The sequence below is a fragment of the Bubalus kerabau genome, chromosome 6 (genome assembly GCF_029407905.1).
Source record: "Bubalus kerabau isolate K-KA32 ecotype Philippines breed swamp buffalo chromosome 6, PCC_UOA_SB_1v2, whole genome shotgun sequence".
Taxonomy (NCBI): Eukaryota; Metazoa; Chordata; class Mammalia; order Artiodactyla; family Bovidae; genus Bubalus; species Bubalus kerabau.
In genome coordinates this window covers 17445126-17466379 of record NC_073629.1, presented here as the reverse complement: position 1 = coordinate 17466379, position 21254 = coordinate 17445126, and the positions used below count along the sequence as shown (strand labels likewise).

At 54.6% G+C, this 21254-nt stretch overlaps 4 protein-coding genes across 8 annotated transcripts; all 4 read right to left on the bottom strand.

The window, feature by feature from the left end:
• Positions 1-4122: 4122 nt before the first annotated feature.
• Positions 4123-5215, bottom strand: LOC129656383 (protein S100-A6). Its single transcript, XM_055587069.1, is given in 4 exon segments — positions 4123-4166; positions 4169-4258; positions 4618-4773; positions 5140-5215. Coding segments are annotated over 4 exon segments (366 nt in total).
• Positions 5216-7197: 1982 nt separating this feature from the next.
• Positions 7198-10899, bottom strand: S100A5 (S100 calcium binding protein A5). Of its 5 annotated transcripts, none has more exons than XM_055586815.1 (3): positions 10778-10899; positions 9153-9311; positions 7198-7469 (listed from the first exon to the last, which is right to left on the bottom strand). In XM_055586815.1, the coding sequence occupies exons 2-3, from the start codon at positions 9288-9290 to the stop codon at positions 7326-7328; spliced, it is 282 nt and encodes a 93-aa protein (XP_055442790.1). In that variant the 5' UTR covers positions 9291-9311; positions 10778-10899; the 3' UTR covers positions 7198-7325. The 5 variants fall into 5 exon arrangements, with proteins under 5 accessions (XP_055442790.1, XP_055442791.1, XP_055442794.1 ...); XM_055586816.1 differs by having other exon boundaries at positions 10827-10891; XM_055586819.1 differs by lacking the exon at positions 10778-10899 and adding an exon at positions 10524-10709 and having other exon boundaries at positions 7198-7466.
• Positions 10900-13034: 2135 nt separating this feature from the next.
• S100A4 (S100 calcium binding protein A4) lies at positions 13035-15483 on the bottom strand. The gene is made up of 3 exons (XM_055586813.1): positions 15326-15483; positions 14340-14495; positions 13035-13332 (listed from the first exon to the last, which is right to left on the bottom strand). Exons 2-3 carry the CDS (start codon positions 14478-14480, stop codon positions 13168-13170), a joined length of 306 nt encoding a protein of 101 aa, XP_055442788.1. The 5' UTR covers positions 14481-14495; positions 15326-15483; the 3' UTR covers positions 13035-13167.
• A 1230-nt stretch (positions 15484-16713) lies between these two features.
• Positions 16714-17750, bottom strand: S100A3 (S100 calcium binding protein A3). The gene is made up of 2 exons (XM_055586812.1): positions 17616-17750; positions 16714-17167 (listed from the first exon to the last, which is right to left on the bottom strand). Exons 1-2 carry the CDS (start codon positions 17748-17750, stop codon positions 17003-17005), a joined length of 300 nt encoding a protein of 99 aa, XP_055442787.1. The 3' UTR covers positions 16714-17002.
• Between the last annotated feature and the right edge of the window lie 3504 nt (positions 17751-21254).

Genomic DNA, 21254 nt, shown 5'->3' with positions numbered 1-21254 from the left:
AAAGAGTCGGACGCGACTGAGCAACTAACGCTTTCACTTTTCTCTCCCTTGTCTCCCGAGTCAAATGCTTACTGTCTGTGGTAGGTCCCAAGGTTAAGCTCCAAGGAGCTCAAGAAAACAAAGCTATCTATCTAGGTATTTATACTTCAAAAGAGATGAAGACTCAGAATTTAGAGATCTCTAGGATCTAAAAACTGGAGACTCCTGGAGCTATCTTCTTCCTAGAGAAATTTTATTTACATTCCAAAGGGTGGTGTTAGGATTCAGGCCAGTGACATTCCCAAGGAGACCATTCCAGAAGAAGAGAAAAGGTTCCCTTTCCCTCCTTACAAGTAGTGAAAAATCATCTTTCCTTGTCACTAGTCTTTGAATGTCTGGTCCTTGAATGGGACCCAGCCCAGGATAAGATCCAGGCCAAGGCAACTCACTGATTATTTCTATAAATCATTTTGTACACTCTCAATACGTAATGAAACCATTTAAGAGAACAACATGAAAAAGAAATAGCCAAAATATGTCATGATGCGATAAGCACTGATGAACTGGCAAAGAGATTGGAGAGGTCCCAGTTCTGAACTGAAGCTTGCCCAGGGTGGAGGCACTTACTCCTTTACTGGTCTTTTCACTTGTCAAACGAGGTTAATAATTCATACCACCCATGACTCTTCTGAGCACCACAAAAGACAATGGATAAGAAAGTGCCTTGTAAAACTAAAAGCGCTATACAAATGTACAGCGGCTTTATTCTCCACTGTACTGGGTACGCTTGGCAGAGAACAAAGAGTTACAGACTGTGACTCAGTCCTAAAACTCCTTTGACTGGGGCCCGCCCCAGCTTACAGACATGGGCTGTGATGTTGCTGTTTCAGCTTCCTGGGAGTCAGGCTGACTAGGCTGTAGGATTAATGCCTGTTTATACACCGCAAGGGAAAAGGGAGCCTCATCAAGGGCCATGGGGGAACACATGGCCACTTCCACCAGAGGCCTGTATCAGCCTCAGCAAAGGGACAAGGTGTGAAGCCCCCAGATCACATCTGAACATTTCCTTCTGCTCTAAGCCCAGACCCCTGTTCCACAGCGTGAGCTAAAGACTTCACATCCAACCTTACATCAGTTAGAAGCAAATGCAATAAAACATGACCAGTCTGTACCTCCCCTCCACACCCAATCCCCTTCACACCCAGTCTGTGCCTCCCCTCCACACCCAATCCCACCCTCTGAGCAGACCACCCGCCAAATTTCATTGTAAATGCTGCCGCCTCCCACTGCACCCCACAAAAAAAAACTTAAAAACCCTAACTTCAAAGCAAACAGAAGATTTGCTATTTGTTTGCGGTTTTATTTTTAAATCTGTGTTCCTGTTCCCCACCACTACTATGGAAAGACAGCTGATAAAGGACACATCTGTTAAGACGCAGGTGAACCGTGCCTGTTTCATGATTTCCTTCGGCCTCACGGCCTGCCCACCCACCGGAGCTCCCTGCAGATGCAGGGCTGAAGGCCTTGTCTGAGTAGCCCCTCCCCCTGCAGTGGGTCTTCACCCGCTGAAATGACCCCTCCTCCCTCTTTGTATGAAGGTCTTCTTGGCCCCGAAATTGAGGGAGGGGAAGGGAAGGGTTCAGATCCTATTTGTCTTTGCAAACCGCCTTCCTTTCTTTGACTTGCTGGTGGCAGGCGTGTCTTAGCTGAAGCTGAATTGCTTTATTTGAGGGCTAAGTTAGGTTTGTGTTTGTTCAATCTCTAAGCCATGCCCGACTCTTTGCAACGTCATGGACTGCAGCACACCAGGCTCCTCTGTCCTCCACTATCTCCCAGACTTTGCTCAAACTCGCCTGTTGAGTTGGTGACACTATCTAACCATCTTATCCTCTGCCACCCCCTTCTCCTTTTGCCTTCAGTCTTTCCCAGCATCATGGTCTTTTTCAAGGAGTCGGCTCTTCGTGTCAGGTGGCCAAAGTACTGAAGCTTCAGCTTCAGCAACTGTCCTTCCAGTGAACATTCAGGGTGGATTTCCTTTAAGACTGACTGGTCTGATCTTGCTGTCCAAAGGTTAGGTGCCAGGAGCCAAAAGATCACCCGGCTGACATTCCCTGAGCACCAAGTGGCGTGTCCTTCTTCACTGGAAGGGCTCCACCACCATCGGCCCCTCCCCAGGGGCTGGAGAAAGCCAACCCCGCCGGTCTGCAGCGTCCTGCTCTCTGCCCACAAGAGGGCGCTCGCTCCACGCCCCAATATGCTGGGCTCTGGGGTTCTGGGAAGGTACCTTTCCAGGTGGTGTTGGGTGCAACCAAGGCCCTGCAGCCTGGGACCTCAGGCCCTGGGTCCCTTCCTGGTTCCCAACTGTGCCAGTCACTATACCCTGCGGGGAAGGAGAGGCCACTAGAGAAGGAAGGACACCAAAAGATAAGGCTTCCAGCCCTCTTGAGACTGTCCACTCATCTCCACCCCAAGGAGGAAGAAGACAATGCTGCATACCTGGGCCCCAGGAAAGAGCAGAGGTAAGAGGAAAAGCAGGATATGGTCTCCCTTTGAGGTCCCAGAGCCTACAGAGGAACTTGCCTGGGCCCACCAGGCCTGGAGGGGACAGACTATGACAACTGCCCCATCACCCTGAGACACAATTTACCCCCTTACCCCACCCTCACCCCCCACGTGAAAGTGAAGTCACTCAGTCGTGTTCGACTCTTTGCAACCCCGTGGACTGTAGCCCACCAGGCTCCTCCGTCCATGGGATTCTCCAGGCAAGAATACTGGAGTGGGTTGCCATTTCCTTCTCCAGGGGATCTTCCTGACCCAGGGATCAAACCCAGATCTCCTGCATTGCAGGCAGATGCTTTACCCTCTGAGCTACCGGGGAAGCCTAATGCAAACAATGAACTCAGGCAATAATTCAGACAGTTACTCACCTTCCCTGATGGGGGCTGAGAATGAGGCTTGGCTCTAATGGAATAACTGGGGTGATTCAGTTTGCTAAGGCTGTAGGGATTGGCTGGATCAATATTGACAGAAAAGCTTGAAGCCGTGGTTGCCCAGCCCTGGGATCCCCACCCAATCCTGGGGACCCCCCAACCCCACCCCTTTCACGAACACCCCATGATTCACATATTTACACAGCTCCCAGCTTCTCAGACCACCACCCCTAGTACAAATTACCCTGCCCCCTGAATGCATGGACAGACTCCTAAAGCGTGCTTCCCAACTTCAACCACCCAGGGCATAGGCAGCAGAACGGAACTCAAGCATCCAGTGTCCTGTCCGTCTGTGGTGGCCTCAACAGAATGACAGAACACTCCCTGACCAGGCGCTGGGCATGTCAGTGGCGCCTTCGCTGCCCCCACTTCACTGTGGTGAGACGTGGGCCAGCCCCGCCCCCCAGCGCTTCTGGCCCTTCCACTCTGGCCATACCCAGAGCAAAACTAAGTCTTCATCATCAGGGACCTTGCTAGGACTATCTCTGCTCCACTCTGGGCTCAACACAGCCTTACTCAAGCACTATTTCCTCCAAGCCCATCCCAGAACCCACTCTACTGGGGACCACTTGTGTGTGTGTGCATGCTAAGTCACTTCAGTTGTGTTCAACTGTTTGCAATTCCATGGACTGTAGCCCACCAGGCTCCTCTGTCCATGGGATTCTCCAGGCAAGAGTACTAGAGTGGGTTGTCATGCCCTCCTCCAGAGGATCTTCCTGACGCAGGGATCAAACCCCCATCTCTCATGTCTCCTGCATTGGCAGGCAGTTCTTTACCACTAGTACCACCTGGGAAGCCTGGGGACCACTTGAGCCTTTCCTTAAGATGGCTTCACCCAGAGTGGACATCTTTTCTAATTCACATAAAAGCCAACTTGTGAGCTCACAGCCACTCTGTTAGGGTACATCCACCATCTTGTGAGCCTTCCCACCAGTTTTCCTGGCCTGGTGAGTCACTGAGTCACTCCCAGAGGTAACTGTGAGAAAACCTTCTGATGGTTGATGCAGCATCAAGCGGAGGAGGAGACAGAAATCACTGGGAAGCCAGGACACAGGGGTAGATTTAACCAAAAGATAATAATAAATTTATTGTACAATTACCACCATTAGACAGGCAGACCAAATAGAGGGCGTCTCCACCTCCCAATTTATTTTCAGTCCTGGAGAAGTTCATTGTAGATCATAGCCAAGGCCCCAGGAAGGTGACATATTCTTGGAAGTTCACCACCTGGTCCTTGTTCTGGTCCAGTTCGTCCATTAGCTCTGCGATTTCCGCATCCTGCATCTTTTAATGTGTCAGAATGGGAAAGCCAGACTCAATGGTGATGAGACCTTGAGTTCTCTGCATTTCCCCCTCCCAGGCAGCCCTCTCTCATACAAGTGTCTCTGTTCTCACTCATCACCAAAGATCCAGTTCCACCTTGGGTTCACTTGGCTTTACCCCTCCTCTGTTCCTCACTCAAGGGGAGGGAATTCCAGGCTGAGAGTAGCCCCAGCCCCACAGAGTGTGAACCAATGGTAAGGCATGTGGTCTAGGGCCCTGGAATGTGGACAGGGTGAGTCAGATGTGCCTGGCACCCCGCCCTCTCCCAGTCCTGCTGCTAAAGAGTGGGAGGTGGGGAGAGGGGGCCTGGGAGGCTCACTCATCTCCCCAAGGCTGAGCTCCTTCTGGACAAGCTCTTTCAGCTCCTTCGTGCTCAGGGTGTTCTTGACACCCTCATGGCCGGAGTACTTGTGGCAGATGGCCACCAGGAGGCTAATGGCCTGATCTGGGGGGTCCCCATAGCTGAAGACTGGGCTCAGAGCTGCAGGCAGCGGGACAGGTCAGCAGCCTGGGCAGCAAGGCTTCTCACTCACCCACACGCCTCAAGACCACTGTCAAGCAACCCCTTCAACTCCCTTTGACTAGGGTGAGGTGAACCTTGGTGGAGAAAGAAGAAAGCCTGGGGCTGGAAGGGGAGGGGGAGGGCAGACTCTAGGGCCAAGAGATGCGTGCCCTGCAGAGAAGGGAACCAGAGCAGAGGTGGTTCGAGGATCCTAAGGAATAAACAGGACCACAGTTGAGAACTCTCCTCTAGGGGTTCCAAGAAAGTTGGGGAGTATGTTGGGAGTGTGGGATGGAGGCTGCACACCCAACACACACACACACACATCCTCACAGGACCACATACCGTGCCACTGACACACCCCACGCCCGGGACACACCCTCCTGCAGCCTCCCAGGCCCGCTGTGGGGAGCTGCCCCATAGGACGCCTTAGCCCGGGGCCAGCCTGACAGGGCCTGCCTCTCCCTGCCACCGGCCTACTCTGAATGCGAGCGGACCAACCCGGGAGCGCCGCCCCAGAAGGACCGGGGCCGCCCTGGTGAGAGAACTCACCGCCGGTTGCAGCGAAAGGAGAAGGGAGCGACTGAGCGGAAGGCTGAGCGGTCGGCCACCCGCCTTGTAGTGGCCCGGCCGAGAAGCCGGTCAGCGAAGGCGCCCCCGCCGCGCACGTCCCGCCCCACGCCCCACCCTGCCGGCTCTTTACGCAGCACCCCGGCCGAGCTTTGCAAGTCCCCTGCCCCGGGGGCTTTTCGGGGCTCCGTGGGGTGGGTGTGAGGGGCTTAAGGAAGACCTGCACTCCCTCCTAATCTCCAAAATTCAGTTTGTCCCCCGTGTCGTGATGTGACAGGGCAAGGGGAGTAGACGGAGAACCGGGCAGGGACTGTGTGTGTGTCTGTGTGTCTGTCTGTCTGTCTTTCTGTGTAGAAGTAAGGGGGTAGTGATGCAGGGAAAACCCTCAATGAAGGATAGAATTGACAGGGCATCTGGAACAGCCATCCCACTAGGGAAAATAAATTCCTGCCACCACCACCCCCTCTCTTCCCGCACCCCACCCCCTCCCTTCCCACACCCCACCCCCTCTCGAATTCCACTCGGAACCTCTTGGCCTTTAAAGTGCACGCACACCCGGGCGAGCGGAGCCCTGTGTCATCAGTTATTTACCCTCCACTGCAAAGTTTTTCAGATCCTCTCCTAAGGATTTTGATATGGAGAAGTGGGGAGAGCAGAAATCTCTGGACCCCAGAGATGATGGGGCTGGGGCTCATTGCAAAGGGGGAAATGGAGGAGAAGGGGGCTGGCATGGAGGTCAAGGCCAGACTCTTGTTTTCTTAGTGTGTTGGGGGTGGGGACGGGGTGGGGGGGGTGACGGGGAGGGGGGTGGATGGCGGGGAGGGGGGGGTGAGGGGCGAGCGGAGGGAGAGCCTCCTGTGAGCCAGGGACAAGTCGTTCTGGCCTGCCCACCACTGCCCTCAGGAACCACATCCCAGCTGCCCCCAGTGATAGGGACAGAACAAAGGGGCCAAGTAGTGGGTAAGTTAATCCCACTGGGGGATTATAAGTAGAAAAAGTTTGAGAGACCCCTATGAATTGATGATTACTCAAGAAAGTGTGTTTGCTTAGCCACAAAATCAAGCAGGCTTGCTTAGCAACGAAACCATGCATCAGAACATAAGACATACCCCCAAACAACAAAACAATGATGGCCTGAGCCCCACATCCTGCCCAGTGAGCTCAGTAAGTTAATGATCCCTAGGTCGTGCTCTCTGTACACATAAAAAACAGTGATTTGTGGACCTAACTTGACCATGTAGAGATAAGAAAACTCCCCTGCTCAACCCAGAGGAGGAGCTAATGATGGAAGGATGATGTCTACTCAAGAAAGACAAAGGTCTTCTCCCCCTCCCCACCTTTCCTCTGATTGTAAAATTGTAACCCAGTAAGTTCTTAGGGCCCGGCATCTCTCACTCACCCACTTGTTAGCCTCACAATCGTCCTCTTCCAGTAAATCACTTCTTATCTACCACTTAGCCTCTTGCTGAATTCTTTGCTGTGCTGAGATTTAAAGGGCTATGGTACCAGAGCTCTTTGGAGCTCCTGAAACAGCACCTAAGGATTTCACCCATGTCCTCATTCCCCAAGCCACTTTCCCCCAGCAACTTTCTCTGCATACTTGCAGCATTCCCTCGAGGCAAGCAAAAGCCTGGCCCCACTTCCCTGTTTTGTTTTGTTTTTTTTTTGGAGGGCAAGACTATGCCTGGATAAGATTAGTCACATCCACTCTGAAAGACTCAGAACCCTAACTCCCAGAGGCTGTCCACTTACTCAAGGAGAAGCTCTGCCTGGCCCCACCCCACCCCCAGCCAAGATGGAAAAGAATTCTACCAAACCAGCCCTGGACACCTGAAATGGAAAACCTTTATTCCTCTGCTGGAGGGGAAGGCTGAAGCAGAGTCTATCTGGGAGGGAGGGGAAGGCGAGGGGCCATGCAGGGTTTGTGAGCAGAGCTGCAGGGGCCAGGGACCAGGTCCCGGTCACTGGTTCTCCTCCAGAAAGAAGTCATTGTAGGCCATGCACAGCGTGGTCAGGAACACCGAGTACTCCTTGAAGTCAATCTCCTGGTCGCTGTTCTTGTCCAAGCTCTTCATCAGGTCATCAATGCTGCTCTCCCTCATCTTCTTCAAGGGCCCAGATAGAGAGACAGGTCAGCCAGTCACCTCTCCCAGCCCTGCCGTGCCCCCCTGGAAAGGTGGCCTTGGGCTGATCCCCAGCTGAGTCAGCAACACGGAGCATCTCAACCCCCAGAGCCTCCCCCCAGGCCACAGCCAGCATGGGATCTGACACCAAACAGAGCCTCCATGCCCTGACTCCTCAACCTGAATAAATGACTAGAGTGCAGGCTACTGCAGGCACCCCTCTTCCTCTCAACAATTTCTACCATTCAAAGAAACAGCTAGATTTTCCTACAACACCTCATAGAAACAGCTTGGTGACTATACTGGCGCTGAGCAGGATCCAAGTCTTGCTCTGTCCCTGTTGGGGATCATTCAGAACGCAAGCAGATCACACATCCCTCCACGAGAGCAGTGGTTAGAGCTGTGTTCCCTAGCTAGGAGAGCCTGCAGGACAGCTGTATGGCACGAGTGCATGGCACCCAGGTCTGCTCTCTGTCTGGTCCCCTGCCCTCCCAGCCCAGCTGTACAAGAGGAGGGAGACAGGGCACTTGGGGGGGGAACAGGAAGAAAATACAGGCACATCCTGCCTGCTCCTCTCCACTGCCCTCCACTCCAGCTTTGCCACAGGAGACAGGACGTCGGGACATACAGAGATGGAAACAGCCTCTCTGTGACGCCATGCTTGTCCCCAATCTGGGCTCCTGTTATAGTCAGGCCCTCCCCAGGGCCTCTGTCTCCCTGTAATTAACCCTGCCGGACCCATGGCCCCTCCCTCTGCCCTCATTAACTCCAGGATGCAGAGAAGTAGGCAGGAAGGCCAGAGGGAAGGCCTGGTGACACCCACACCTGCTTTGGTCCCCTGTCCACAGAGACACATTCCCACTTTTCTCTAGGGAGGTCCACTAAGGTTCAGGATGCCACAGGAGAGCCCCCCGCCCCAGGCTGATTTTAAAGGAAAGAGGGAGAGTGATACATGGAGCTGGCCTGGAATTCCAACCTCTCACTAGCTGGAGATTATATAATGCATCTGAGCCTCAATTTTTTTTAACTGTAACAATAATATGATGACTACCTCACAGGCCTCTCCCTCTTCAGTTGCCTCCCTCCCACCATCTCCATCTGGTAAGAATCAGTTCTGCTTCCTTCCAACCTGTGTTCACAAACTAGCAGAATGGTCCTTTTGGGTCCCATGTCAGCATTGGCTGAAAGCCCCAGCAGTGGTGGATGCACAGAGCAGGGCCAGGTGGGAGCCCTGGACCTCCGAACCCCCTCACCCACCACCCACCCCATTCCTCTCACAGATTCCACAGCTGCAGGAACCCAGCCTCAACCTGGAAGTCTCCTCGATCTCTCTCTCTGAACCCCTCACCCGAGCTGAGGTCCTCCCTGCAAACACTGCTCTCCTCTGTTCCCAGTGATACCTGATTCATCCCTCAGCGCTAGGTCTAGAGTTGTACACGCCCAGGATGTTCACCGTCTTCCTTGGGTCTCCGCCCCTACTTTGGGCCGTCCTGTCCTGGCTGAGACTAGTGTACCTTGCAGACACAGGTGTGTCCCCTCTGGAGGGGCCTCCCCACCTCATGCTGGGGAGCCCCTGACAGTGGCATCCCCTTCTTTTCCCTCCCCTCCCCCACCTGCCCAGGGAGCACTGGGACTCTGGGGTGCAGGGGAGGGACCGGAACCTACCTCACCAAGACACAGCTCCGTCTTGATCAGTTCCTTCAGCTCCTTTCTGCTCAGAGTCAGTTTGCTGCCCTCTCTCCCAGAATATTTATGGAAAGTGGTGACCATAGTGGTCAGTGCCTTCTCCAGAGGGGTCTCCATCACGGTGTGCAGTTCCAGAGGCTGAAGGAAGAGGGAAAGATCACATTCCCCAGGAAGCCGGACCCCATCACTAGCCCCTCTCCAAGCTTCTCCTTCAAGGACCAGTGACTGGAACTCATAAGACCAAAGTCTGGCACGTGGACCCCAATGTCTCAGGATAGGCTGTAGTGAGACCCACAGCAAACTTGGAACAGCCAGAGCCTGACCAGCCCTGGAAGGAGACTGCACACTCTCCTGCTTAGAAGATGTTGAAAAAAAGGTCTAGGTGCAAGTTGACCTCCCCAGAAGAACTGGTGGCAGATGGTGGAGCCAGTGAAGGGTCAGGATTTTCTTCCGGCCTGACCCAGCTTGGGCACTCACTTTCCAGAGGTCATTCTCCTTACCCTAGTCGCCCTCCTTGGCCCAGGAGCCTGAACCGCCCGCTATCAGGGAGTGTCCCATTACAGAAGTGGGGGACAGGGCAAAGAGAGAGTCCGGGGGTTGGAGGAACCTGGGGCTGAAACTGGAAGATAAGATCTCAACAGGAAGCCTGGAGGGGTGACAGGACTTGTCCGGCTGGTCCCCAGGCTCCAGCCCAGAGAACTGTACACACAGACCAGTCATGAGTCAGGGAAGGAAGTGGGCCTCCTCTCCGGGGTCATTGTGAAGGCTGGATGCAGAGACTGGGTCTGATGGGGCCCTCCAGTCCACCAGCACAGCCACACACCCCTCCAAAGGAAGAGGCTCTTGGAGCTCCTGTGACTCAAACTTGGAAACCACTTCCCCCTTAGGCAGGAAGAAGCCAACACCCAAGGAACTTGGGGTTTGCAGGTTAATCTGTGTAGGGTCCTGAGCCAGGAAAGGAGGAAGAAGCTGCTGTCTCCTAACCTCAGCCGGAAGCCCACCTGGCTATTCCTGCCTCCTACCTCCCCAAACCCTCAGGAGACTCCCCACCACCGGGAGATTCCCCACCACCGGGAGACTCAGCCAAGACCACAGTGGAAGGCAGGGGTCTTGGCAGTTGCAGCAGCCTCCTGGCTGGTTCTGATCCCCACCTCCACCTCCAGAGCCACTTCTCGGGAAATTCTCATAGCCATGATGCCAAATACCTGGCCCTCTCCTCCCTGAGCACATGCCCACTCATCGGACCCAGCCTTTCTTGGGGGAGGTCACCAGAGCTTGTCAGCTTCTGGCCTCATCGCCCAGCTTGCCCTACCGTATAAATGAGCAGGGAGATCAGAAGGAAGGACTCACCAAGGAAGGAGAGAGCCAGAGAACTCACGCGGCAGACACAGGCTGCCTGCCACTGCGCTCTGCCTTTATTCCCTTGTTCCAGTCCCCAGGAAACCAGGGGAAAGAAAGGGCCAATAAGAAGGGGCCAGGGACAAAGAGGCCTAGGTCAGAGCCTCCTGGGACATGGCTGCAAAGAAACCCCCTTTTGCAAATCTCACCTCCCTTGTTTCTAAACAGAGGGGATGGGAGCATATGGAGTTTACTATGGTACATACATTTTCAATCCCAGAAGCTTTGTCTTTCCAACCAAAACCCAGAACTCACAGTCTGATGGGACGACAGCCAGGCTCCCTGGAAAGAAGAATCAGGAGGTATGCAGGGTATCCACCCATACCCTAGGCTGCTTTTTTTTTTTTTTTTTTTATACCACAGCCACCCAAGAGCAGAACAGATGCATCTCAAGATGGGAATCAGCAGGGGAAGATGTTTCCTGCCAAGGGCATGGTCAAGGTCATTAGCGAGTATGGAGACTAAAATTTTAAAGGACTTTTCAATGATGATTCCTTCAACACCTCACTGGTCACCATGGGAAAGAATTGTCAGAGACTCTTGGGGAACTGAGAATCAGGGAGACCAAGGCAGAAATCAGGGAATGGTAGGGCTGGATGATGGGGTAGAGGCTGTGGACTCTGGGGAGCAGGTTCAAGGTGCAGTAATGACCAGGGTGTGGGTCAAGGAGATTTGCCTATATCCCAGGAGAGACTCAGACATTGTTCTGTGATTAGTTGCTCAATCGTGTCTGACTCTTTGCAACCCCATGGACTGTAGCCCACCAGGCTCCTCTGTCCATGAGATTCTCCAGGCAAGAATACTGGAGTGGGTTGCCATGCCCTCCTCCAGGCGATCTTCCCAAACCAGGGATTGAAACCAGGTCTCCCACATTGCACACAGACTCTTTACCATCTGAGCCACCAGAGAAGCCCAAGAATACTGGAGTGAGTTGCCTATCCCTTCTCCAGGGGATCTTCCCAACCCAGGAGCCGTGTCGGGGTCTCCTGCATTGCAGGCAGATTTTTAATCAGCTGAGCTACCAGGGAAGCCCGGACATTGTTCTACCACCAACCAGTTCAAGAATGAGAAGAGAACAGAGTTAGGGGCTTAGCACCTGTGGCTGATGCCGCCTCACCCTAGCCTGTCTAGATGCTCCCTGCTGCCCCCAATTCCACTCCCACCCTCAGCTGCCAAAGGTAAAGAGGCAGCAGGGACTGGTCGCTAAGCAACAGGAGTTTCCAAAGTAGAGAGTGATGCAGAAGGGAGACTCAGGGGAGGGCACTCCAATGGAAGATGGGCAGACCCGGGGCGGGCGATGAGGGGGAGAAGGAAGAAGTGGCAAACTTTTTCCTGGATCAAAATTCTATCTGAGTCTCTGTAGTCACACTCTGAAGGAACATCTGAGTCACCTACCCCACTCCTCTGCAACTTGAGAGAAAAACAACACGATGAGAAAAAAAGGGGAAAGCTTGAAAGATCACGGGAACCAGACCTTCTCTGTCTCTGGACCTGCCTTCTACTCACCTCTTCATTGAAGGTCCCTGTACCACCCAAGCAAGGCCTGAAAATCTAACACCCACCCATTGCAGGCTGGAGCTGCTGGTCTTTAACCTAAAGAGAAGCACTATCGTGCCTGATATTTTCGGGAGGGGTGGGGAGGAGGGGAGGAGAGTCTCAATTCACTTATCAGATTTTATGCCTAGAATTTTGTCTCCAAAACTCTGGTCGCCTCCCACTATCTCCCTCCCTCCCAGCCCAGTTACTGTCCACTCTTCAGTTCCAAGGTCCTTTGTCCTCCTCTGATGGAACATGACTGTTAACTGGTAACAAATCTCATCCCAGGGCCTCCGGAGAGATAGGCTTAGAGAAGGATGATATTCTCATGCTGTGGCCATCAACCTGCCCTTCCTCCATGTCACCTCCCTGATCTGACCCTGGACAGGAAGGATTCATCTTTCCTGGGGCCGGAAGCCAGGGCACTGGAACAGATGGCAGGCAGGGTCCGAGCTGTAAGTGTCAGGACTGAGCCTTCCTCCCCATTCCACTCTGGCCTCATTACTTCCTCCCCATGACTCAGCCCTTTCCCCACCATCCCAGGGCACCCACACTCCATTCCAGGCCCCAGCCAGGAGCAGATGTGACCTCCGAATCCATCCCAGCCTCAGTCAGAGGTCCTGCCAGAGGCAAGGCTGGGGAGGTGGGATGGGTGAGAACACTGTCTAAGATCCTACAGCTGGGACATTCCAAGCCTCTGGGGTCCCTTTCCCTGCCTTTGACCCCATCCGGAGTCGCCTCTGTCTTCCACACACATGCACAGTCCCCCACATCGGTCTCCCACCCTCACTAGTCGGCTCTCCACTCTCCACAAGACGGCAACTCAGCTCCCAGCATCCTCCATTACCCCCGCCCCACTGCCCCCGCAACGCATCCCTCAGGCCCCACCCCCACACCCCCGGAGTTTCTCAGACCATCAGCCTCATAGCTTTCAAGAATCTTTATTGAACTTGTTCAGTATGGTGCTCACGTCTGGAGGAGCCAGGGTGAGGTGATGTGCCCACTGCCAACAGGAAAGACCCCAGCTGGCAGCGCCCCACTACCCACACCTGAGGAGCCTTCACTTTTTCCGGGGTTGCTTATCAGGGAAACCTTCGAAGAACTCATTGCACATCATGGCGATGCAGGACAGGAAGACGCAGTACTCCTGGAAGTCCACCTCGTTGTCCTTGTTGCAGTCCAGGTTGTTCATCAGTTTCTGGAACGCAGCTTCATCCGTCCTTTTCTGCAGGAGGAAGAGGCTACGGGTGGAAACCGGAAGCGAGGTCGGGGTGGGGGAGTGGGCCAGAGCTAGGACTGGGTGAGGCTTGAGCTCCAGATGGGAGCTCAGGAAGCCACAGGCACCCCTTTGGGGCCTGGCTTTGGACCTCCAGCCCTAGGGGCTAAGCTACCCCTCAGATGAAGTCTGAGGACCTGGGTACAACTGCATAACGGAGACCACAGCCTCTTCTACCAAGGTCATTTTAAGAGTCCAATTATACAATGGTCATGAAAGCGTAAAGATTGATACAGACGGCAACTGGGATTGCTCAGGAGAATTCTGTAGGTGTGTGAGTGTCTCCAGAGAACTATATCTTCACCTCCACAACCCAAATAGAAACTCAAAAATGGTTTATGGGGCGGGCGGATGGTGATAAAATAGGAATATGAGATTAACAGATATACACTACTATATATAAAAGAGATAAGCAACAAGGATTTACTGTATAACACAGGAAACTGTATTCAATATTGTGTAATAACTTATAATGGAAAAGAATCTGAAAAAATAGATGTGTATATATAGCTAAATCACTTTGCTGTACACCTGAAATGAACACACTGTAAATCAACGATATTTCAACTAGAAAAAAAAAAAAGAATAAGAAGGCATATAACTTTCACAGAGTCTTAAAAAAAAAAAAAAAAAGAGGTTCATTGCTGGAGTGATGGCAAGAGTTCGACCATCGCAGTTCATGATCTCAGCTTTAAACACTGACTTCCTTGGGAAGTTACTTAGCCTCTCTGAGCATCAGTTTCCCTCCAGGGAAGTTGTACAGAGCACCATACCCTATCTGCTCACTCTGCCCTCTTTCTGAGGGTGCTAGGAAGTGCGCGGCGGGTGCTCACCGTGCTTTGGCCACAGGCACCCAGGGTAAGCTCTCTGCCCAGAAATTGCCCATGTCAGCAGCAGATGCCAGCTGTAGGTAATGCTGAGCAGAGGACGGGTGCCTCCCAGGCAGTATCACTCACCCCCAAGAAGCTGGGCAGCTCCCGGGTCAGCAGCTCCTTTAGCTCAGACTTGTTGAGCTTGAACTTGTCACCCTCCTTGCCCGAGTACTTGTGGAAGGTGGACACCATCACATCGAGGGCCTTCTCCAGGGGGTATGCCATGGCAGCAGTCAGGAGCTGGGGGCAGGGTCACAGAGACAACCTTATTTTCCCCACCCCACCCCCAGCTATATATTTGTAAATGCCCCCGACTCCCATCCCTCAGGGAGCACATTGGTGATACTGTTCCCATCCAGAAAGGGGTTCAGCTCCTAGCGGGAGAGGGAAATGTATGCTTGGGGCAGCAAACCCCTGCAGGGCCTGGTGCTCAGGCTCTGGGTTCCAGGCAGCCAGCTCCCCAGGAGCACTTCCTCCACCCTCACTTGGTCCCTTCACCCACTCCTGAGCTCAGCCCACAGCAGCCCCACCCCATCCCATTCTTTCCCCCTCCCAGCACTGGGCTGGGCGAGGCTGCTGGAGGCTTGCCCAGGGGCCTAGCGGAAAAAACCAGTGCATAGGGAGGGGCAGGGTGAGGTGGCAGAGGCACGGATGCAGGGGAGGGACGGGGAGGCCACCCTCCCTTGGGCCGGGCTGCTGGTGCAGGACCGAGGCTCCTAGGACATAACCAGCCAGAGCCCACAGGCGCCTTCTGCCTTCACTATGCTTTCCACACCCAAGTGTGCCACCCAGCAGACACCAGCCAACGTGCACACCCACCAGTCACATACAGCAGCAACGCCACACACAAGCCCCGGCATCACAGAACCCCTCAGACAGTTCCCACCAGCCACCTGCACACTTGTTGTTCTTTCCTGAATGCACACACACACCACCCACCCCAGAGCCTCCACATCGGAATCTCACATCTGGACCTGTTTAGCGCCTCTGGCCCCCACCCACCCCCCTTTCTCCTGCCCCCCGCCTCGGCCTGACACCCCTTGCGTGCCAGTCAGGCGACCACAACTCACCAAGAGAGAGGAAGTGCTGGGGAGAGATGATGGGGAGAGAGGAAGAATGGGGAGAACCCAGCAGTCTGACCTATTTATACCCGGGCCAGGCCCTGCCCATGGCAGGGGATGGGGGAGAACAGGACCCAGCCCTCCTATCGTGGGCTGATGTGGTGAACACAGTGGCCCCCCTCCAACCCTCTCCACCCGCCCAGCCTGGAAAGCCAGCTTCCTGCCCCAGCAGGCACAGACGAACATGGGAGAGCCCCAGGGGCACAGGCAGGGGCCTGGAGGGTGGGTGTGCACAGCTCTGCTTGAGTTTTAGGGAGCTGGGGGAAGGGACAGGCTGTGCCTGGGGCATGAGGGACAAGGAGGACGTGTCCCACCAGGCAGTCGGCATAGAGGGGTGGAAGGTGGCAGGTGGGAAACTGCCCTGGGATGTGGCTGCCCGAGAACACAGGGAGGGCCCCTCAGGTTCGGTGCTGGGGATGGCTCATGCTGCCCTGCGCCCCTCCCCAAAGAGCTTCCTACTATGTTGAGTGAGCCCCGGGATGGGAGCTGGGGATCTGGGAGGAGGAACAGGCTAACACCCAAAGGAGGCTTGGGGACCCCCACAGGTACATCCTTGGAGAAAGGCACTGGTTGCAGGAGTGATGGAATGGGGAAGGAGAGGCATGCCTTGGGGCTCAGGGATGGACTGAAGAGACCGAGAGCGGTGGGGTGGCAGAGGGCGTTGAGAGGGGGCTTAGATTTGGGCTGGGTGTCAGGCATGAAGAGAACAGGGAGCGGAGGAAAGTTAGAGGTGATACAGCACAAAATGAGGGGAGGCAGGGATCAGGGGAACCTCCCAGCGTAAGGTATGAGCTCAGGGGTTGAGGGAGGGTCAGGAGTCAGGGGTTAAACCCCTCAGGTGGCTGTGACTTCAAGCAGAGGGGTCTGCCTGAAGGTCCCTCTCCTTCCCCCTTCAACAGCAGAGCACCCCTCCCCAGATGATCAGGGAGCAGCACCCTAGTCCAACCCCTAATCCCATTAGTGCTGCGCTCTGGGCTCTCATAGCCCAGGGCGGGGAACAGACCCGCCCTCTCCCCTACGGCCCCACCCTCCTCCCAGAACATCCGGTCTGGGGGATTGAGTTTGACCCCCCTTTCACCTCCTTCACAGCCCAAGGGAGCGTCTTCTTCAGAGACCCGCCGTATACAGACAGACAGAGAGCCCCCCCACCAACTGTCCTCCCATGGACTTTGTCCCCAAGTTGCCCCCATGCCTTCCTGCTGGACATTGGGACCATTTCATTTCCGCAGGGTCTGAAACTGCCCTCAACCTCCTGTCCTCCCGTGGAAAAGTCCAGGGAGGGGTGATGCCCCAGTGCCGTCGTCTCAGAAGAACCAAACGAAGCCAAGTGATGCCAGTTCTTTATTAGAAACAAAAGAGGCCTTTGCCGCCACAATCTGTCTCCCAGACATGCTCTTCTGAGCCTTGACAGCCACCACCGCTGTGGCTGGTGGGGGGAGGCAGCGGCTGGCTGCTCTTCAGATCACTAGCTATGGTTCTGGGGATGGTCCCCTCGTGTTTCCTGGACTCATGGGTTGACACACCAGGGGCAAACCTGGGAGAGTCTAGAAGGAGGGGCCCCGGGGGCTGGCAAGGGGAGAGCTGCCGTGCCCAGGATGACCTTGGGGCAGAGCCAGAGCGGCTCGGTTACTGGGCGCAGGAGGGCTTCAGGGGGCTGTCCTTGAAGTACTCATGGCAGTAGATACAGAGGCAGGCGAGCAAGCGCATGTACTCCACAAAATCCACCTGGCAATCCTTGTTGGTGTCCAGGACGCTGATGAACTGCTTGTAGTCACACTCCCGGAGCGTCGTCTGTGCGGGGTGGGGCGGGGAAGGATGAGGAGGCAGGCTGAGGAGGGCAGAGCAGCCTGGTGCACACATCCCTCCCCTCGACGCCTCCTCCCCACCATCAGCAACCCACGCCCCTCCGGGGTCAACCTCAGCCTCCCTGTTCTGAGGATTCACCGTGTCAGTTCCCCTCCCAAGCCCTCTTTCTCAGCCCTAATTTACGGAACGCCGGCTGCGTGTCAGGCGTTCTTCACAGAGCTCTCCCTCAGTCTTCCCAACTGCCCTGCCAGTCTGGGAGGTGATTTTCTTCCACTTTACAGATGAAGAAACTGAGATTCCGGTTGTGCCTATTTCCCTCCCAGCACCCCTCCCCACAGTCTAACCTCCACCCCCTTGTGCCCCAGACTCTGAGCAGGGTCTCTTCGCAGAATTCAAGCAGTGCTTCCCTTGGGGGCTCAGCCCAGGTGCTCACCGGGGCCCAGGTAGGCAGCTCCTTCTCCAGGAGTTCCTTGAACTTCGCCTGGCAGAGCGGGTTTCCAGAGAACTGTGAATACTCCTGAAAGGTGCACACGAGAGTAGCCAACGCCTGCTCCAGAAGACTGGCCATATTGCCTGTCATGGAACAAAGGTGGGACTCATGGCAGAAGCCAAGTCAACCCCTCTCTCACCGCTGCACTCCAAGTGTCCCAGGGACTGAGCCCAGACATGGATTACCCCTACATGCTTCCAACCCCACAAGCTCCTCCTCCTCTGAGCAGCCCTCCTTGACTACACCAGCTCCTCATTTATTTTCCGACCGCCCCCACCGTCTCCCACCACCACCCCTTGTTCTATTTCTGGACACAGGCCTTAATTGCCCAACATCACTGCAAACCCCTCAGGGAGAGCGGCCCACTCGTCACCTCACTCTCCCACAGTGGTGGTAGTTCAGTCACTAAGTCATGTTGGACTCTTTTGTGGCCCCATGAACCATAGCCAGCCAGGCTCCTCTGTCCAGGGGATTCTCCAGGTTCTTACTGGAGTAGTTTGCCACTTCCTTCTCCAGAGGATCTTCCTGATCCAGGGATCAAACCCTGGGTCTCCTGCCTTGTAGGGGTTCTTTACCATCTGAGCCACCAGGGAAATCCCCACTTATTGTCTCCATCTTTTCTCATCTGACACCCAACCATGGCTCAGTCCGGCTCTGCATCACCCTCTGAGACACAGCCCCCTGAACCTAGAATCTTCCTCCCCTACAGGACCCCAGAGCCCCTTCCATAGGAACCTGCACGGAGATCCTTGCTCTGCGCTCCCGGCCTCAGGTCCTTGGCAAAGCTGAGCATCCTTAGAGAGAGTCAGGTCTCAGAGGAACCCCTACAGTCTCACCACCACCCTCTCACCATCCCTTCTGCCCTGAACTCAGGAAAGCTGCATCCAAAGATCCGCTATGCCTCTGACTAGCTGTGCAGGCGAGGATGAGCCATTTAAGGTCTCAGGTGCCTTATCTGTGAAATGGGGTTAATCCCACCTCACAGACCTAGTCGGGGACCTGAATCAGATGGTCTCTGGAGACAACCAGCTCCAGTAGGGACCAGTCTGTGATCTACCCCAACTATAGCCATCACCCTGACCCCTGAGGGTCTGGAGACAGAAGGCTCTGCAGACAGGCACCCCGTTCTGTTAGAGGGGAAGCCCTCCCCAGAATTGCCCACCCACCCCCATTACATTGGCGCCTCCCACCACCCTCCTGGGAGATGCCTCTAGCCTGGGGAAACCCTAAGGCAGCCAGGAAGGCATGTGTTGTTTCCACGTGAGCTGAGTGACTCACTCCTGGTTCCCCCAGGGGACAGGAGTCCTGCAGCATGTGGCAGCCTGGGCCAAGGCTCTCTCCCTCCCTAAAGATTTGTCCTCTGCTGGGCGCTGTGGATGGTCAAGAGTAGGGAGAGACAATGAGGTTAAGTGCTGCCTGGGGTTTAACGCTTTGTGACAGCCCAGGATTGGAGCAGAGTTCCGGGTTCCCAGGAGAGGAAAGGGCCATGATGGCAGGGAATAGGAAAATGCAGAGAGGCTGAACTGCCCTTCTGGGTTCCTGCCAGCCTGCCTGGTGCCACCACTGTGGCTTTTTCAGGAGCTCGGTGCCTGGAGACTAGAGCGAATCCTCTCTTGCCCGCCTCCCTGGCCCATCTCACCCCCCTGGCAGGAATGAAGGGAGTGGGTGAGGGGGGAATTAGCTGCGGGCAACAGCAGTGCCTTAAGCCCACATCCCCATCCCTTGGCCAGACCTCAGCTCTGCACACCGCCTAAACCCAAGCTCCCCAGCATCCCCTTACTGTGCCATGGAATACCTGAGTCCATCACCAGACTCCCTTCACCTCATTAGTCCCTGCTGTAGTCATCCCTCTGCCCTCAAGCTCAGACTCTGAGCCAGGAGACAGAACTCGGGCTGACCAACACCCAACCCACGGCAGGACCCAAGCAGCTGGTACTCACCACTGATGTTGGCGTTTCAAGTGGAGGAACCCAGACACAGGACATCCCTATTTGTAGCCTCCCGATGAAGGAAGGGAGTAATTATGGGGCGATCCAAGTAGGTCAAGCTCAGGATGCCCCCCAGGGGCTCCCCTGCCTCCCTCCCTGGCAACCCCTACTACAAACGCCACTCACATACCTAGCCATGCATACATCAAAGGCTGAAGACACCACCACCTCTTCATTTTCCCTCTGGCCTCCCCCAGCATTGGGAACAGGGCATGGCCTCCTGTCCATCTCCTTCCTGCATGGTTAGAGGAGACAGGTCGTTCATCACAGCCACCCCCCATCTCTTCATGCTGAAGAGGCATCCCAGAAGAAGGATGGACACATTTTTGCCTCACCCCAAGAGAATCCCCGTGCCAGAGAGGATCTTGGTGAGCCTCTGGTTCAGCACCCCCATTTATGGTGAGACCACTGAGCCCATCAGACACTCTCCCGGCTAGATCCCCAGACCGACAGTCTTTGTGATGGGGGCATAGCCCTGGTGGCTCAGATGGTCAAGAATCTACTTGCAATGCAGGAGACTGGGGTTCGATCCCTGGATCGGGAAGATCCCCTGGAGTAGGGAATGGCTACCCACTGCAGTATTCTTGGCCTGGAGAATTCCATAGACAGAGGAGCCTGGGGGGCTACAGTCCATGGGCTCACAAAGAGTCAGCTACAACTGAGCTACTAACATTTTCACTTTCAAAGGGACAAAATAGGTGATTAAATAGGTAATCCCACTAGGGGATGGTAAGTAGAAAAATATGGAAGACCCCTGAATGTTAATGATTACTCAAGAAAGCAGGTCTGTTGTTGTTTAGTCGCTCAGTCGTGTCCGACTCTTTGCAACCCCGTGGACTGCACCCCGCCAGGCTCCTCTGTCCATGGGATTTCCCGGGCAAGGATACTGGAGTGGGTTGCCAATTCCTTCTCCAGGAGATCTTCCTGACCCAGAGATCAAACCCACACCGTTGGCAGGTGTATTTTTTACCACTGAGTCACCAGGGAAGCCTTAAAGCAGGTTTGCTTAACCACGAAACCGAGCAGGCTTCCTTAGCAACAAAACCACACAAGAGAAGCACAAGACATCCCCCAAAACAAGGAAACAGTGGCAGCATGAGACCCACATCCTGCGCAGCGAGCTCAGTCAGCTGAAGATCCCTAGGACATGCTGTCTGTACACATGAATAAAACAATCATTTGTGAACCTAGCTTAACTATGTAGAGACAAGAAAAGTGCCCTGCTCAACCTGGAGGAGGAGCTAACGATAGAAGCATTGATGTCTACTCAAGAAAGACAAAGAAGTTCTTCTCCCCCTCCCCATTTTCCTCTGATTATAAAACTGTAGCCCAGTAAGGTCTCACGATGTGGCATCTCTCGTCCTCCCGCTTGTAAGTCTCACAAGCGTCCTGTTCCAGTAAATCATTTCTTCACTATATCACTTCACCTCTCCCTGAATTCTTTTCTGTGCTGAGACATAAAGAACTACGGTACTGGAGCTCTTGGGAGCCCCTGAAACAGCACTTAAGGGTTTCACTTGGACACATTGGGAGGAAAACTGCTTGCTTCCCTAAGGGATCATCAGCAGAATGCCTTGAGACCTGGGAGGAAGGC

Coding starts and splice junctions, on each gene's coding strand:
- S100A5 (XM_055586815.1), bottom strand. CDS start 9,290: ATGGAGACCCCTCTGGAGAAGGCACTGACCACTATGGTCACCACTTTC. Junction 7,470..9,152: donor CGGAGCTGTGTCTTGGTGAG/GTAGGTTCCGGT, acceptor GGGCCCTTGAAG/AAGATGAGGGAGAGCAGCAT.
- S100A4 (XM_055586813.1), bottom strand. CDS start 14,480: ATGGCATACCCCCTGGAGAAGGCCCTCGATGTGATGGTGTCCACCTTC. Junction 13,333..14,339: donor AGCTGCCCAGCTTCTTGGGG/GTGAGTGATACT, acceptor TTCCTCCTGCAG/AAAAGGACGGATGAAGCTGC.
- S100A3 (XM_055586812.1), bottom strand. CDS start 17,750: ATGGCCAGTCTTCTGGAGCAGGCGTTGGCTACTCTCGTGTGCACCTTT. Junction 17,168..17,615: donor AGCTGCCTACCTGGGCCCCG/GTGAGCACCTGG, acceptor CACCCCGCACAG/ACGACGCTCCGGGAGTGTGA.